This window comes from Anthonomus grandis, chromosome 4, assembly GCF_022605725.1.
Source record: "Anthonomus grandis grandis chromosome 4, icAntGran1.3, whole genome shotgun sequence".
In the NCBI taxonomy this organism is placed as follows: domain Eukaryota; kingdom Metazoa; phylum Arthropoda; class Insecta; order Coleoptera; family Curculionidae; genus Anthonomus; species Anthonomus grandis.
In genome coordinates this window covers 7,324,220-7,341,636 of record NC_065549.1, presented here as the reverse complement: position 1 = coordinate 7,341,636, position 17,417 = coordinate 7,324,220, and the positions used below count along the sequence as shown (strand labels likewise).

Below are 17,417 nucleotides of genomic sequence, written 5' to 3'. Positions count from 1 at the left end.
TGCAAGACCAATCTGAACATTCACGTATCAAGAGGTGGCGGCCAGTGGAATATAAGGAGATGTACTCTTACTTTGCTGTATCATTACTAATGCCACATGTAAAGAAAAACAAATTAAACTCTTATTGGTCAAATGATGAATTTATCAAAACCCCAATTTTTAGCAGACTTATGAAAAGAGACAGATTTTTACTAATAACGAAATTACTTCACTTCACTGATAATAATGGTCCCTTACCTGAAGAAAAAGATTCCTTGCAGAAAGTAAGGTTAGTTGTCGACCATCTAAAAAATAAATTCAAAGAAGCATTTTGTCCATTCAAGAATATATGTATTGACGAAAGTTTGTTACTTTTTAGAGGTAGAGTTTTTTTTCGACAATATATCCCATCGAAAAGACACCGGTTTGGAGTAAATTTTTTTTTATTATGCGACTGTGATACGGGTTATATACTTGATTTTATTGTCTACACTGGTGCCTCGACAAACGTAAAGGAATTTGATGGAGCTGATATTGGAAAATCTGGCAGCATAGTAATGAATTTACTTGAGCCTTACCTAGAAAAGGGTCACACCTTATTCGTGGATAACTGGTACACTAGCCCCAATTTGTTTGAGTCGTTGTATAAAAACAAGACAACCGCTTGTCGTACTGTGAAGAAAAATAGGAAAAACATGCTAAAATTCACAGAGAAGTTACAAAAGGGTGAGTTTACTTATAAAACCTGCTTGCAGTAAGATGGCAAGATAAAAGGGAAGTTAACATGTTGTCAAGTTGCCATAAACCTGACGTCGAGGAGACAGGAAAGACAGACCATCAAACAGGAAGAAGAATCATGAAACCCAGCTGCATTGTTGATTATAATCAACAGATGGGTGCCGTCGATAAATCAGATATGCTCCTTTCTTCTGTAAAGTGCGTTCGCAAATCAATGAAATGGTACAAAAAAGTATTTTTCCACTTATTAGATTGCACGGTTTTGAATGCCTACCAATTATATAAATGCAATACCGTGTGCATTATGTGTCAATTGAAGATTTTCATCTAATGCTGATTAAACAAATTATCGCGAAATTTCACACACCAGTTTCCACTCGTACGGTAGGTCGCAGAGTTTTAGATGAAAACTCGGAATTACGTCTAACTGAAAGACACTTTGCATATTTCATTCCATCCACTGCCCAAAAGAAGTCCACTACAAAACGATGCGTCGTTTGTACAAAAAATAAAAGAAGACGCGAATTAAGATATATGTGTCCAACTTGTGATGTAGCACTTTGTTCCGAAATATATCATACAAAAAAACACTCTTAGATCATGTAACCCATCCAAAATGTTTTTTTTATGATACCATATTGAACGTGTATCACATTTATTAAAATAAACTAGCATTTAGAAAACTATTTTGTATTTTTTTTCTGTAAATATTAAAAAAAAATCATTTATAAATATGGTAAATTGGACCAAACTGCTCTTGACGAATATATTCGCAAGCCGCAAAAAAATGGTAATTTTGAGCGACCAATTCAATTTAGCACCGCGCAGTGAAAGGGTTAATCATTATAAATTACTGTTTACTATGTAATTAAAAGTGAAATGAACGTTCACTTTTTCTTAGCGTTGGCCTGTTTCGCCATCATGTCGGCCTCCTCTTCTAAAAGCATTTCGACCGCCCTCAAACGTCTTCGCACCATTGGCACTTTGGTCCACCACAGTTCGAAAGCTTCGTCTTCCTAAAAAAAAATAAACATTTGATGGTCAAAACATTAATAGCTTGATAACTTGTTTAAGGTAATTATTGGCGATAAAGAGTTTGTTTTTTCAAATAATTTTTTCGTATTTGTCAGGAATTGTTTAGTCAATTGAACTACGAGTAACTTTGTGTTTCTTTGTCAGATAGATCCATTTTTTTTTACAGGCAGTTGAAGTATTTCTTCGTCTTTTGATATTTCAATTGACAGCAAAAGAGTAATTTTCGGTTTATTCCAGGTAGTTGAGGTCATATTTCGTATTTTCAAGTATTTTTAGTCAGATGAGTCCCTTTTTGGTTTTTATAGTGAATTTACTGAAAAATTCGAAAATTACGAGTAATTTTCTTCTTATTTTCCATGTCATTTTCGGTTCTACTAGACTATTCTTCCAGGCAATTCAGACTCATTATTGCGATTTTATGTTATTGCCTGGAACAATCAATAAATTACTTAAAATGCCTGGAAATATAAGGAAAACTGGTCATCCAGGCAGTTGACAATCATCATCTTTCTTCGTAGTTCTATAACTTGTTTAAGGCAATTATTGACGATAATATAATAACAGTTATCATTTTTGTTTCCCTTGGGGAATTCAAGTAAGTTTTTTACTGTTTTAAGTTGTTAGTGTCATTTTTGAAAATGTTTACAGAGCATTGTACTACGATTAATTTTCTATTTGTTTTTCATGCAATTTATTGTCTAATTTAATTTTAATTTCTTTCTACAAAAATATTATGTTCCCAGCATTAATAAGGTTCGTATTTAGGGTCAGCATACCTTGTGTTTAGGACCTAACTAAATATTGTGACATTAGCACAGTAATACACTATTCACCTATAGTTCTAATTAAAATAAAGACAATTTAATCAACGTAAATACAATCAATGAAGAAAAAATTAAAGAGAATCTAAGTGAGACAAAAAAAATGATATGTGCAGGATTATCAAAGACATGTAAAGTTTATTACATCACGGAGTAAAAGAGTAAATAGTTTGAATTTCTACTAATTTTTTAAATACATTTTTTGTTTATTCAATGTTTTATGTTTCAAGTTGTTCAGTTTTTTTTTTAAATGTTTAGAGCCCATTGGATTAATTTTCAGTTTTTTTTCAAGCAGATAAGTCAATTTTTATTTTTTTATAGACAGTTGAGGTTAATTTTTCGTTTTTCAGTAATTTTCGGTTTATTCCAGGTAGCTGAGACCAGTTTTCATCATTTCTAAAAATGTTGTCAGTCAATTGAACTGTGAGCAATTTTCTGTTTATTTTAGGAAATTGGGATATTTTTTCGTATTTTCGTAGAATTTTTAAAATATTTCTGTGAACATGTTCTGAAATATTCAATATCTATCATGAAAAATATTCACGCAAATTATTCTACAAGAATTATTCACGTGACATCTATGAATTTGCAAAATATTCTAGGAATAGTCTTAAAAAAATCAAATATTCCAAGGATAAAAAACATTTCATTTCAACAATATTTCAAAAAAATTATGTATAGTTAATTCCGTGCAATATCTTGACATTTATTTTTAGCATATTTATTGGAATATTCACAGAATAATTGTCCCACTTGAGGAATTTATTTAACTCTTCTCTAGGAAATATTTTTATGTTTATTTTAATATTTAAGAATGTTACTGGTTTATACAAGGTCCTAGACGATTTTAAGTCCATTTTTCATTTCTTATTGGCAATTGAATTTCTTTTTCGTCTTTTTCAGTCAGTTAAATTACGAATTTATTTTTCACACAGTTGAGTTAATTTTCCTTTCTTTACGGTCAATTGAACCATGAGTAATTTTTTGTTCATTCCAGGAAGTTGAGGTAATTTTTCGTTTTTTTTTTCCAAGATATTTTTTTGTCAATTGATTTTTTTCTTGATTTCAATTTTTTCCAGAGAGTCACGGCTGTTTTACGTTTCTTACAGACAGATAAAATTTTTTTTTTCCTCTTTTCCCGACAATTAAACCATAAGTAACTTTCTGTTTATGCCAGGCAGTCCATTTTTCGTTTTTTACAGGCAATTGACTGAAAAAGACGAAAACTACGAACAACATTCTTTTTTTTTTAGGCAGTTGAGTCTGTTTTTCTTATCCAGGTCATTTTCGATTGTTTCTAGACTATTCTTCCAGCCAATTGAGACTCATTATTGTTTTTTGTTACTCCCTGGAAGAATCAATAAAACATATATAACGCCTGAGAATATATGAAAAAATTATTCTTTAATGCAGTCGAGGGTCATTATTGTTATTTTTTCTGCTTTAAATAGTCAAAAATGCGGACAGCTGTGACTATTTTATATACAGACAGTTGAGGTAATTTTTCGTACTTTGAATGAATATTTTTCTGTTTTTTTTCAGACAGTTGTGACTTTTACTAGTCAAAAATTACGAGTGATTTTATTTTGTTTCTAAGTAGTTATTAGAACGAAAAAGAACGATTTCGTTATTTGCAGGCCGTTGAACTACTTTCTCGTCTTTTCCACTCCACTGAACTCCCTTTTCATCTTTTCCAAGCATTTTTTTGTCCAATCAATTGTACTGCAAATAATTTTCTTTTTCCAGTTGAGGTATTTTTACCTGTCTTCCAAGCAGTTTTTCATTACCCCATTAAAATTAAGTTTTCGGTTTTTTTTTTGAGGCAGTTGAAGGTTTTTTCGTTTTTTTTTCAAGGCTATTAAATATCCCTGGGTTCAAGTAGTTAAAGTTATGTAAGAACTAAAAAAAGCCAAATGAAGCACGAAGGATTTTCTGTTTCTTCCTCACTTTAGCGTTGAAGATGGCATAATTTTCCATTTCTTACACCAAGTTAAGATCTTCTTTCGTCTCTTCTAAGCACTTGAGTTAATTTTTTGTTTTTACCAGAATTTCTTTATTCAGTCAATTCAACTTCGATTAAAATTTATTTTGTTTTTTTCCAGGCTGTTAAGTTGGTTTTCTCGTTTTACGTAAATTATTTTAATTTTTACCCAATACGTCGTAATTTTTAATTTTTTCTTTCAAGGAGTGGAATCCAAAAGCCGTTCAAGTTACTTTCAAGCAGTCGATGAAGTAATTCTTCAATTTTCAGTGATGTTTTTTTTTCAAATATCTTTTATTCGCTTTAACCCTTAATTTGTAGTAAAACGGACGCAATTTTTTGTTTTCCTTTTTAAAGTGCAGTTCAGGAAAGTACTTAAGATCCCAGACAGAGTCCCTTTTTAATTTTGTTAATTGCCTGGACGAACCGAAAAAATTACTATAACAGTCTTAAAAAAACGAAAACAACTTTAAGCAACGTCTTAATTTTTATGTCTTTTACTGCATACGTGATACAACAATAATTTACCTCTTTATAAACTGGCGTCCTCGTGCACAAATCATTAATAAGCTCCAAAGGACTCAAAGGGTGAATTCTTAGCTGCAACATCCTCTTGACGGTAATCACTTCCTTGACCGTACTCACTATTGACCCTAAACGACTTTTTTTATTAATTAAATCCTTTTTAAATAAACATTTTACTTACCGACAGTGTAACCGTCAGAGATTTTGCTCATTACACTAGTGTCGAATTTCCAGCTAACTGCCATGTATTGGCTCAAGAGGTGGGTCCATAAGAAGTATCTAGAACATTCATGAAATTGATGAAATATCCGATGCTATTATGGTAGTTACCTTGAACTGTACGTAGGTCGAGGTATGAGAAAGAACTTTTGATAAACTTGCTGCAGCAGCTTCTGATCACTTTCCCAAGGACAATCGGTCACGCCCAATAAAATTACGCGATCTTCAGCACAAAAATCTACAAAACAAATATTACATGAATATTATTTAATGAAACAACACATTTCAATTACTTTTCACAATTTTTGGCAAATCCTTCTTCAATCTCTTGGGATCGCTCTTATCAGTCTTAGGTACCTTTTTAACAAAAGGCCTCTCGGCATTATCCATGTAAATCACAGAGGGTTGTAACAGTCTGGACACTTTCACCACCAAATGGATCAGCATTATTAACCCGGATTTTCCTGGATATTTGCCCACGATATTGGCTGGAGTCAAGTCGAATAACACCGCTCCAGTTTCGTTACAAATGGCATGCACCAGCATGTCTTTGCCTGACCCTTTAGGGCCTGCCAGTAGAACCGATTTTATATGGGGGGTCGTTTGATGTAAATGGTCGGATAGAAGAGGGATGATGCAGTATTCAGTTAAAACCTGTAATTGGCTGATGTATTTAGACGATTAAATGATTAGAAGTTGGATTATTTACTTGTCGGATGTCTCCTAAGTCTATTGGAGGTTCTTTGCCTCTGTTGTATGGAGCTGGTGAGTTAAATGATCTTTCTCCTTGGAAGTCTTTTAGCCATACTTCAGGGTATCTTAAATAATTATTTGTATTATATAGTATCCTGGGTTGGGTTGGGTTGGCAGAGCAACTTTAGACTCCTATGAACTTTCGTAATTTTTTACCATCTGGTTGATAATATTAACAGGTTTGAAGTTTTATCCGTAAGACTATCCTAAAGGTTTAAATGTGATGAATCTTGGACCTTGGTTGAAGAAATAATAGAGGCAATTATTTACTTTACTCAGAAAATTTTTGAGGTATAAAAACGTGTTTATATGAAATGAGTGGGAAAGAAAGCTATTTATTTAGCTAAAACCATTTTAAAAATATTTCATAACATAAGCAATTATTAAAAAATAATGAGAATATGTTAAGAAAATAAGCAAAAAAAAATATTTAAAAAAAGGATAGATTTACCTATAAAACTTTAATGTTTTTTTAATCAATTCTTAAGAACTTTGTCAATTATTTTAACCTTTTTTTAATGTTTGGAACTTTTATTATTTTTAACTTAAGATTACATTTATCTAAAAATCCTAGACTTTAAGATTTTTTAACTCATACAAAATTTCTCTAATTATCTCTAAAATTTTTATTGATTTGGAATATATCTTTGATCTTGGGAATTTCTTTAAAATTAAACTAATGCCCTTCTGTTTAACATAAATTTGACTAAAGGGGTGCCTATATTTAAAGATATATGACGTATATAAAAACCATTTTTTTTAAGATAATTAGTGTTTTTCCTGTTATATTAGCCAAGATCTTACTCAATAAATAATTATCTTTAACATTTTTAATTTTAAGATAATTTAAGTTTTCAGTTAAAGTTTTTAATTACTTACTTATTGCTTAATAAGACGTATCATTAAAAAATCATAAACTACATATTATCTTTTTTATTTATAGAATCCATATAGGATTCTTGGGTTCTCTCTATTGATGCATTTTTAAGATAATTCAAGTTTTTCAGTTTAAAAAAAAAAATTATATTAATTTTTACTAATTGTCTACAAAATGTTCACTTTTTGATCTTCTACTTTCGTGCTTGAGATTTCCTTGAATTTTCAGAGTAATTGATAGTTCTCGAACTTTTTAACCTAGAAGAGTAATTTTCTCTCATTTTTGGAGAGTCTTTCCAGGAGCGAACTGGTCATATTTCTCTAAAAAGACCCAAGTTCTTAAGAAAATTTAAGTTTTTACAGTTAAAAATAATCATTTATAAAAAAATTTACTAATTATCTTTTAAATTTTAATTTTTCAATATCAACATTTTAATTTTTCAGTCTACTCTTTTCATGCTTAAGATTCTCTTGAATTAAAATTTTTTAAGATAATTCAAGTATTTCCAAATGAAAAAAATAACGTATCTTTAAGATATTCCTTTTTTTTAAGTCTGCTAGTTTCAAAGTTCGGATTTTCTTATTTAAGATTATTAAAGATTTTTTTTATTTTAAAGATGTTTTGAAAAAATTTTTAACAATTATCTTTAATATTTTCGCTCCGTCGAAGATATTAAAAAAAAATCTTCTATCTCTAAAAAAATATCCGCCCTTAATAAAAGTATTTAAGTAAATTTAATGATATTAAAATTGAAGTTATTCTTTTAAATTGCATGTTTATGATATACACGTTTAAACTAATATCATAATATATTTACAATAAAAAATCATTTTTAATATAAATATATTTTCATATATTTTATTAAAACAATCGGTCCCTTTTTTAAAGGCGTAGTCCGGTTATTTATTTTTAAAATTTCATCACACAAACTAAATCTTAAAGACAATTTAAAACTTTTATTCAATTGATTTAGAGATTTTTTGCGTGTATTTGTCACATCAGCAATATTCCAATAGAAATTAATTACTTATCTTTAAAAAACTAAAAGTCCATCATATGTTTTACAGTAAAAACATTTAAAAAAATTACCCGCTAAATAAAAAAAAAAATACTATGAATGAAATTACTTCCTCTACATTAATGTGAACGAAAAAAATTGAAGAAGCAACTAGGATACAGATAGTTTCATATGAAAAATATACTTTTTAATTATTCCGTTCGCCACCAGTTCCTCAAACAAAGACTCCGTAGTGCGATCGGGGGTTAAGTCCTTCTCTTTCTTTTTCTTGCTTTTTTTACCCGTTTTCCGGGCTTTTTTGCTCGATTTCTTCTTGCCCTTGTGGCCTCTGTCTTTGTCAAATGCCTCCTACAAGGTCAATCAAGTCACCTATATGTCCAACAAGATTTTTTTTTTAATACCTGCAATAACATTAACTCCGCCCTCATCATTTCATCGACGATCTTCCTCAGCTCATTCTCCATTTCAGTCATCTGATCGTGTTCGATCATATCCGTATAAGGATGCTGCCTCGGATTCGCCGACTCATTTTTACTTCTCCAGATTTCGTCGTACTCCTCCTTCCGGATGTTCAATTCAGGAACAAACGTGGAAACCAGCGCTTTCGTTCTGCCTTCCTCCTCCTCCTGGTCCGGACCTTTACCCTCCTTGGGGCTCTTTACCACTTTTTCTTTTTTGGATTTGGAATCTTTGGATGATCCAGGGGTGGATTTGCTCGTTTCGCTCTCGGTACCTTGACGACTTAGCATCAGTCTAGAGGCACTTCTTTCGGAGCCGGTGTATTCGGGTATTTTGCCGGTTTGCGCTTTGTACTCGTGCAGCCAACCACGCACTTGATCGCTCAATTGTTCCAGTACCGGTCCACGCTGATTCTTTTCCAAATTGCTTCGGATCCTTTTGATTTCTTCTTCGTATTCGGCTTGTCGCTGTTTTTGGAGCTTGCGCCTTCTTTCTTGGTTCTGCAAGTCTCTTTCTAACTCTTCGTTTTTCTTTTTTGGTGGTGGGATCATACCTGCATAAATTATTTCAAATTTAGTGTAATCAAATTATCTACAAGTCTATTATATTTATTGGAGTTTGCGTTACATTGAGGTTTTGGAACGTGTACAGGTCAGTTTTTTCAAAAAGTTGTTGTGCGTCTAGAATTTGGTGTAACATACCTTTCGTTAACTATTTTTAAACTAGCTATTAATTGGCTAATCAAACTTTAATCTATGAAACCCTCCAGATACCCACAGATCTGCTATAAGAGACAGCTGGAACTTGTAAACCCAGACCCTTCCTATAATTGGATTCAGCAAGTAAAGAACTTATTTTGGCATGCCATTTATATCATTAAAGATTATCTACCTAAAGAAGAATAAAGTCTTGTTGTTGGATAAATTTAAACAGGTTTGTTTTAAAAAAGACCTTGAATTTGCATCTGCTTCCGCATTTCCTCTCTTTTATAGCTGTTTCTCAAACGTTCAAATGCCAAAAAAACTATTTACAATTTAAGAGAATTTCTTTTAAGTACTTAAAGTTTCTTTGCCAAGTCCGGACTGCCAATTGCCGTTTTTTAAGGCTACTTTTGATGAATTTTCTTACTCTATAAATCTTGGCGATATGTGCACTATATATAATGCAAATGTAAAGCAGCACATATTTTTTGAGTGCGCCTCTCTTCGTCAGGGTCTAATTTCTTCTGATGAGGTTGTATTTAGTGTGCACAATTTTATATGCTTTTTAAACAACATAATACCTCAAAAAGTTAAACCCGTTCATTACTTTTTAGATATTCTCCGACTTAGAAGCTTCCTAATTAATGAGTAATTTTGTTCTTTCTTTTTGTATTAGGGACTGATTACTGATTATTTTTCTCCTAACTAAAGGTTCTATAATCAATAATTAGTATTTTATTTTTCTTATGATACAAATTATATGGTTTTGGTTTATGTAACTATTTATTGTTGTATAATTAGGTTACTGATTAGTTTATATATTATAACTATATCCGATTTTTTACGTTACTGTTTTTAGTTTTTTATATTAAATAATTGTGCCTCGCTACCTATTTTTTAACTGTAATTTTTGTAAACGGTGCTTTATGATTCGGCAGATTTCTTTATTTTGTTTTTATTTAAAGATATTTTTCCTTGTAATGCCTGTACTCTATTGCTATAAGTATATATTGTATTACTTTAAAAGCAATAAAAATCTATTGTCTATTGTTACCGATTAGTAACATTTCTTGGAGCTTGCGCCTGCGCGTCGCACGTCTCGCCAAATATCCTCGCCAAATTTTTTGGATCTTAATGGCAGCCGCCAGGTTGATGCTCAGGCCTTTGTCTTCTTCTTCTTCCTCTCCTTAAAACCAGATGCCAAATATTAACAAAAATTATGAGTCTCGCAAATGATAATTAAGGTCAGGCAAGAGCCACAGATTAAATATAACCAGATGCGAAACTAAAGCGAAATCGCCGATTTCAAAACAGAAAATATATACATTTTTTAACCGATCTGATTAAAGTTTTAAAAAGATTTTTTGAAAGGACATTATATTGATTTATACATCAGCAAAAAAATATTTTATTTCATTAAAGAATTTTAGAGTTACAAGGTGTTTAACAAATAATGGTAATATGCAATTCATGGTAAATTTAAAAATTAAACAATCAATTAAGAAAACATATATATTAATAAAAAATTAGATCTATCAAGTAAACAAAAAAAAACCTAAGGGACGCCTTTCTGCGTATTAAAGAAAACAATATTCTACTAATTCAGGCTTAAATCAAAAGTTAATAAAGGTAGTAGCCTTTAAAAGGGAAATAAAAATGAGAACACAATAGTCATCTTAATCTGAAGTTTCATCTTTCATCTTTATCTTGCAACTCCAAATCAAGATTTTCAAAATTAATAAAAGTATTAGATTTATTGTTGTGATCACCAAATACCAAATATTCGCTTATATTTTCTGTATCTTTTTGTTTTAAGAAGGGTTTTCTTAATGTCGCTAAGTAAGGATCTGAAGTTCAACAGTGATGTCAGTGAGTCTTTGTTACAGTTGGCTCTTGACGATTTTCTTGTACGATTTAGTCGATGCTTTCTTGCCTCTTTGTGTCTTGCCTCCAAAGCGTCTTTTTTCGATAATTTTGCAATAGGAATATTAATTTTTTTTATAAATTCAACCACGTGAACTAGCAATTTGTGAAGTGTACAATGCATACCAACTATAAAGATGTACATATAAATTAAATGTTTCTTTTCAAAATTAATATTATGCCCAGAGTTTATGCTTCGAATGATTAGGAAAATTTTTTTAATTAAATTAACATCAATTCCGGTAATAGACGAAGAAGTTTCTGCATTTTTAATGTAAAAAGTTCTGCTCCTATTTCTGTCATTTGTGGATCCGTACCCAGGTTTTGGCTTATCCACTATCAACCCTTGTTGCTTTTTAAATTCCAACTGTATATCTTTTTTCTTTTTGAAATATGATTTTATGATCTGGAGATCTGACTTGCCAATTTTTAAATGGTAATCTAGATGATATGTGTAATAAACACTCAAACGTCCGAATCCACAAATGAAGGAAAGATAAGCCAAATCGAAAATGTTCATATTTAACAGATCTTTCATGAACTTATTCATTTCTTTGGGTAGAGCATCGCAAATAAAACATTTTTGGGTGCTATTTGTACCTGACAAAACATTTATTGAGCTTCCGTCTAGCATAAAAAAAATTAGTTTAAAGTTTATTTATATTAAAAATCTTTTCCCTAAAGTTAACGAAATACGCTGCTAAGTTTTCAATTCGAATTTTTACTTTTTCTTCGTCGTCTTTTACCAACGTAGCATTTTCTTTCATAAATAAAAATTTCATAGGTCTACAAAAAAAGGTTGAGGATGAACGGAGATTGGACCATAACTTATTATTGGAATTATCATCAGATAACACTAACGGAGATATAGCAATTAAAACCATATACTCATCAGGCAAATGATTGAAAAAAAGTTTTTAATATCCCATCACTGATATTTAGTAAATTCTGAAGCTTTACTTCGGCTATATATTCGGAGGATATAATTTCTTTTGAAAGTAATTCTTTTTTTTGGCAAATTTGGTACAAACTGGGAAAGCAATTTTCATGTATAGAATTAACCGCACACCGCAAAATTATATACTTTCTTTCCGACAAATCCAAATCGAAATATAAAGCGAAAACCTCTTTAGTACTGATTGTTCAGCTTTAATCTCTTTTCTTACACCAGAAATTCTCGCGGATTCTTCGGCTGCAAAACATAACTCCTCGTAACTGTGAGAAGTTATTAATTCTTGGACCCGCCTTATTTTTGTTTTTCGAGAACATTCTTTAAAGGACTTTAAGGGACGACCGCGACTTGACTGAGGTTATACTTGAGATAATTCTTGACGTTAAAAATTCAGCAAAACATTGCACAAATAAATTTTTTTCCTTTGACATGCTTGCCAATATCTATTCATTGTCAGGCAAAAAAATTTGGCAGCATTTTTACAGGTCTCAAGAAAATCTGTAGAGGGTTCTGCCTTGCCAAAAAACTCTATGTTTTCATAAATTTTAAGTTCCACTTGATCTTTCTTAAATAGTTGCCAGACTTCAAATAAGCGCAGATCTATGCAAAAAGTGACGAGCACAAGTTCAAAAAGCGTAAATCAATGTATCTTTTGCTGCTAAATTTAAAAACACGGTTTTTGACGTTTTTGAGATAATGCTTTTTAAATTTGATATCTTAAAAAAACATGCACAAAAAGATAGGTTTTTAAAAATGTATGTATGAAATATAATCAAAAACTTAATTAATTAGTTTCAAGTTATGGGTTATATAAAGTTCATACCAAAGTTCGCACATATCAACAATTTTTTTTAAACCTTTTACTCTACTGTAAAATGCAAAATAAACAACCAGAATTTAAGATTATCTAATGGCATCAATTTAAAGTATTTTTAACTCCGAATTTTAATTAATTAAATAAAATATTTGATTAATTTTGATAATTAACATATTAGTATGCATCTTTGATAAAAAGACAGTTTATTTTTGTTTATATGTGTAATATGTTTTTCATTTTTGTCCACATATCGACGCACTGTGCGGCGTCTTGTTGCATAGTACGAAAAGCCAGTCCTCGCAAGCGTGTATTTACTTATATTTTTTTCAAAATGCTTGTGCATAAATGTGTTTTTATCTACACTGTTCCAATAAAACTGGTGAGCTAAAGTCACTTTTTGGTTTTCCAAAAGATCAGGAAACGTAAGTAAATCAGGCAAATAATGAATTTAATATAACACCAAAGGCTAAAACATGAGAGGATAATTTTAAATGAAAATGGCTTATCCGTTTCTTCATCAGAAATGAAACGCGGTTATTTAATGATGCTGTTCCATCAATCTTTCATGAATCAGGTAGTGAAATGAATAATTATGATAAAATCAATAAATTATAATAAAAAGTAAAGTATTATATAGTATTGTGGTCCAAATTAGATGATCTTTGGTGAATGCGAGTGGTAGCTTCAGGTGCTTTATATTTGCTTTGAGAATATAAAAAAAATGTTAAATTACAGACACAATTTATTCATTCATCAAACATTCATGCGTTATGACTCTGTATATACATATAAGAATGTTAAGTGATCACATAAAAATATATTTTATTTTACTTCAAATTTTACATTTTATACGAAAGGTATTGAAGAAAAGCATGTTCTCCAATAAATTGGATTGGCTTCAACTTTTTTTAGTGTTTCAATGTTTTTCTTATAAAACTTATTTATTACTTTAACTTATTTTTTAATTTTACTTATCATCTAATTTTCCCAGAAAAATGTATTTATTAAAATATAAAAAAAATTTCACCAAAATAAGTTTCTTTTAGCTTCTTTGGTTCTTCAAATTGAAGCGGGCAATGTACCTTTAAGAAGCAAAAGAAGCAATAGTCCCTTAGTATCGCTAAGCACATTCACACAAATACCAGCACAGCTTACCAACAACACATCTTGAAAAAATAAATTAAAATTTCAAGTTACGTCACTAAAACGAAGAATTGCATTTAATAAAAATCAATCAAGAAATATTAATATCACGAAACATCAGCCAAAGCGCAAAAAACAAATAGACATTTAAGAATATTGAACTATTTATAATTTAATAAATTTCTGTCTAAAAGTAAACACTTTCTTAATATATTTTTTCTACTACTGTGCTACACTTTACACACTTTCTAGGGTGTGGCAAGTTTCACTTTTTACGCACTAGTGCGTAAGTTTCAAGTTTCCAATAAGTGACAAGTTTGTCATTCATAAAAAAGGATCATTTTACACACTTGTTACAAAAATAACTATTATGTTTATATAAATAATTAAGTAATTCACCCCTATATATGTGTTTTTAACACCCTTACAGATTTTTTTAAAATAAAAAATAAAATTTGGCAACTTCTGGTTTTTGTTAAAATTTTGTCAAATTTAGTAACTTTTTCGGCAGTTTTTGTAAGAAAATTATTAACATTTCAACCAAATACTGTACGCACTAGAGCGTAAAATAATCCACTACTTGACAGTGTAAAACATACGTCAATTTTACTGTATTAAAAAGGTAAACTTTACGGATCTAAAGGCGTGCTTAAAGTGAGTACTTTTTATAAAACATTTTGCATTATATTTAAAACCTGTAGAAAATAATTGTACTTTATTGAATTTCAACTTATTGTACAAAATATGATTTTTTCAACCTTCTTTTTAATATGGTACAATTAGTAAAGTACTTTTTATATGGTTAAAACAACTTGAATCGGTGCAATCATTAAAAGTCAAAGAATCAAGGCCGAAGCAACTTCAACCGCTAAATCGTCACTCTTTCGCATCTGGTTATGTTTAATCTGTGCAGGAACCATTAAATTGCTAACAAATTCACCAGTTTCGCCACATCAATATTTTACCTGCGGCCTGCGGTTTGCTTTTCTCCTTCATACTACGAATCTCCCTCATAAATTGGGCCCTCAGGCGTCCCTGTCTGGCCCTCTCGTGAGTTTGCACTATCAAAATGGCCTGCTGTTCCGTCATCGGAGCCTTCTCTTCCACCTTAATCAAAAAAATTGTATCTCTTTAAATATCACAATGAAATTTTACCTTATCCGTGAATCCTAACTTATCCAGGACTTCTTCGATAACCCGCTTTTTGTACTGGATCTCATCATCCCGCTCCCTCCTGAAACAAGTGGGAATTTGCAGCTCTGTCTCTATCGGAGTGAGGTTTAGCCGCTCCAAAACGTCTCCGCAGTGGGTCCATTCCGTTAGGTCTGCTTCCACCAAGTCAGTCTTAAACAAATTATTTATAATAAATGTCTTGTACAGGCGTTCCTGGGGATGGATTTGAGGGTCAAAACGTGATTCTAGGTTAACAATTTTAGTACTTTTACTTGGGGCATTATTTTTGCTTTACAGTAAAGACAATCTGATAAGAAATCACTTTTTCTTATCAGAAGAGTTTCAGTTTTACTGCAAACATATCTGGAAACGCATGGAAGGTTAGCGAATCTTGCAGACTGTGTTTTGCCGAGTATATAATGAGCTGCACAACTGCTGGCGGAAGTCAGTTGACAGTTCAGTGCAGTATAGATCCTAATATTGGCGCGATATTTAAATCGGACATAAATAGTAGTAAATAAATAATTCTAGTATTCGTATCTGATCGTGTATGTAAATAAGTCAGTTGACTGTTCGTGTAAGAGCACTCCAATATAAAGGGATTCCTGTGAACCAATATGAGGGTCAGAACGTGTTGAAACTATGTTATGAACTTTGGGAGTTAGGATATTTTTCCTTGAAGCATTTTTTTCTAAATTGTGGTATAAAATGTTCACTCTTTTTGCGCAAATTTCTAGAAAAGATTTTTTTAAAAAAGAATAAAAAAACAACTTCTTACAAAAGGTTTACTCAAAGAAAAAGCATTTCGTACTTAATAGTTTCATATAAAAACATTTCGTGTACCTCAAAAACATTCTAAATCAGAAGCAATTATATCAACCAAGGCTCAAGAGCCACCAAAATTTAAGAAAGGAATATTGCAACATCGAGACTTGTGGGCATAACAGCACATAACTTAAAAACCATTTAAGTGGGATTCCTGAAGAAGTATTTAAGGGTCGTAAATAAGCATTTCTACTACCTCAACCATCAGTTAGGGTCTCACCTTTAACTCCAAAATTCTTCCCAGAGTGGCCTCCAGAAGTTTCCTAAGCAAAATCCTCTTCTGAGGCTGCACCATCTGATCCACACAGTTGGCTAGCTTATTCGCTATAACGATATATCGTAAATACAGGGTGGCCAACAACGGTCTATGCTCCCTTCGGTCCGCTTGAACCGGTTCAGAACTGAGGGTACTAGAGAGGTAGTTCTGGACTTGAATAAATTCTTGATCGTAGTACTTATGGGACATGTTTGAGCGATATGATGAGTGTTAAAGACCTCTATTTGGGTTTGAGGTGTATTAAAGGGTTGCCATAGTGAATTGATTCGCCCCTAGTTATATGGGTGTTTGATCTATATATCTAAGGATGACAGGGAAGTTTGGTTTTTTATGTTATGCAAGCGATTTATTTGGCTCTTATATGTAATTAAAATAATTCTCCGGGGCATTTTAAAGTAGTTTTTATTTATCATATAATTATCATTTTATAGACTTATGTTATTTTCGATTTTGTTCCAGGTTTTGAATGTAATTTTTATTCCAGGCTTTCATTTAAAATATTTTTAATTTTATTCCAAGACTGTCTTCCTTAAATAATGAAAATAATTCTTCATATATTTTAGGGACATATATAAAATAATTCTTCGCTTTATTCCAGGCATTTGATGACTTTTTTTATGTTTTTCAGGCTTTTGGAATAATTATACGCCATGGACGCCATTTTCTAGGCATCCAGGCATTTTAAGTAACATTAATACGCTTACTTGTAACAATTTTGGACAGGGAGAATTTCTGAAAAATAAAAAAAAGGAAAAACGTTTAAATTGATAAATGCAAATTATTCTTTTTTAACTTTTATCCTTTGTTTGCACGTCGAAACCATTTCCATATAGCTGTCTCTGTCGGTTTCCTATCACCTTTAAATTGTATTAGCGGTTGAAAAAAAGATGGAGATAGATGAGTCTTAAATATACCATAAAAGTCCATTAAGTGAGAAGTAATTTTTTTTTAAAGGAAGAAAGTTTTACATTTTAGTAATTTAAATAGAAAAAAATGTGAAAGAAAGAATTGTTATTTTTCTCTAGTCTTGTTTAAAGAGATATTTTAAAAATAGTTTTTCATTTCTCTAAGATACTTTGACAACTTTTTCAAATTCAATGTTTTTCATTGCATAGTCAAAAAAAGGAAAAACAAATAGAAAAATCAGTCTTTCTGTTAACAACCTTACTTTCTTAAGGTATTGCATGCTGTTGATCAAGGC

At 31.0% G+C, this 17,417-nt stretch overlaps 2 protein-coding genes across 2 annotated transcripts in view; one reads left to right on the top strand and one right to left on the bottom strand.

Annotated features, from left to right (window-relative positions):
* Window positions 1-870: 870 nt before the first annotated feature.
* LOC126734887 (dynein regulatory complex protein 11) lies at window positions 871-16,405 on the bottom strand. The gene is made up of 12 exons (XM_050438718.1): window positions 16,160-16,405; window positions 15,097-15,285; window positions 14,907-15,048; window positions 10,161-10,292; window positions 8,348-8,958; window positions 8,131-8,294; window positions 6,008-6,116; window positions 5,592-5,952; window positions 5,410-5,536; window positions 5,261-5,358; window positions 5,083-5,207; window positions 871-1,733 (listed from the first exon to the last, which is right to left on the bottom strand). Exons 1-12 carry the CDS (start codon window positions 16,403-16,405, stop codon window positions 1,605-1,607), a joined length of 2,433 nt encoding a protein of 810 aa, XP_050294675.1. The 3' UTR covers window positions 871-1,604.
* LOC126734886 (tubulin polyglutamylase complex subunit 2) overlaps window positions 13,065-17,417 on the top strand; it is a 77,579-nt gene continuing 73,226 nt past the window's right edge. Inside the window, exon 1 of the mRNA XM_050438716.1 lies at window positions 13,065-13,220. Within this exon, the coding sequence (XP_050294673.1) occupies window positions 13,144-13,220 (77 nt within the window). The 5' untranslated portion in view covers window positions 13,065-13,143. The remainder of the gene's footprint in view (window positions 13,221-17,417) is intronic.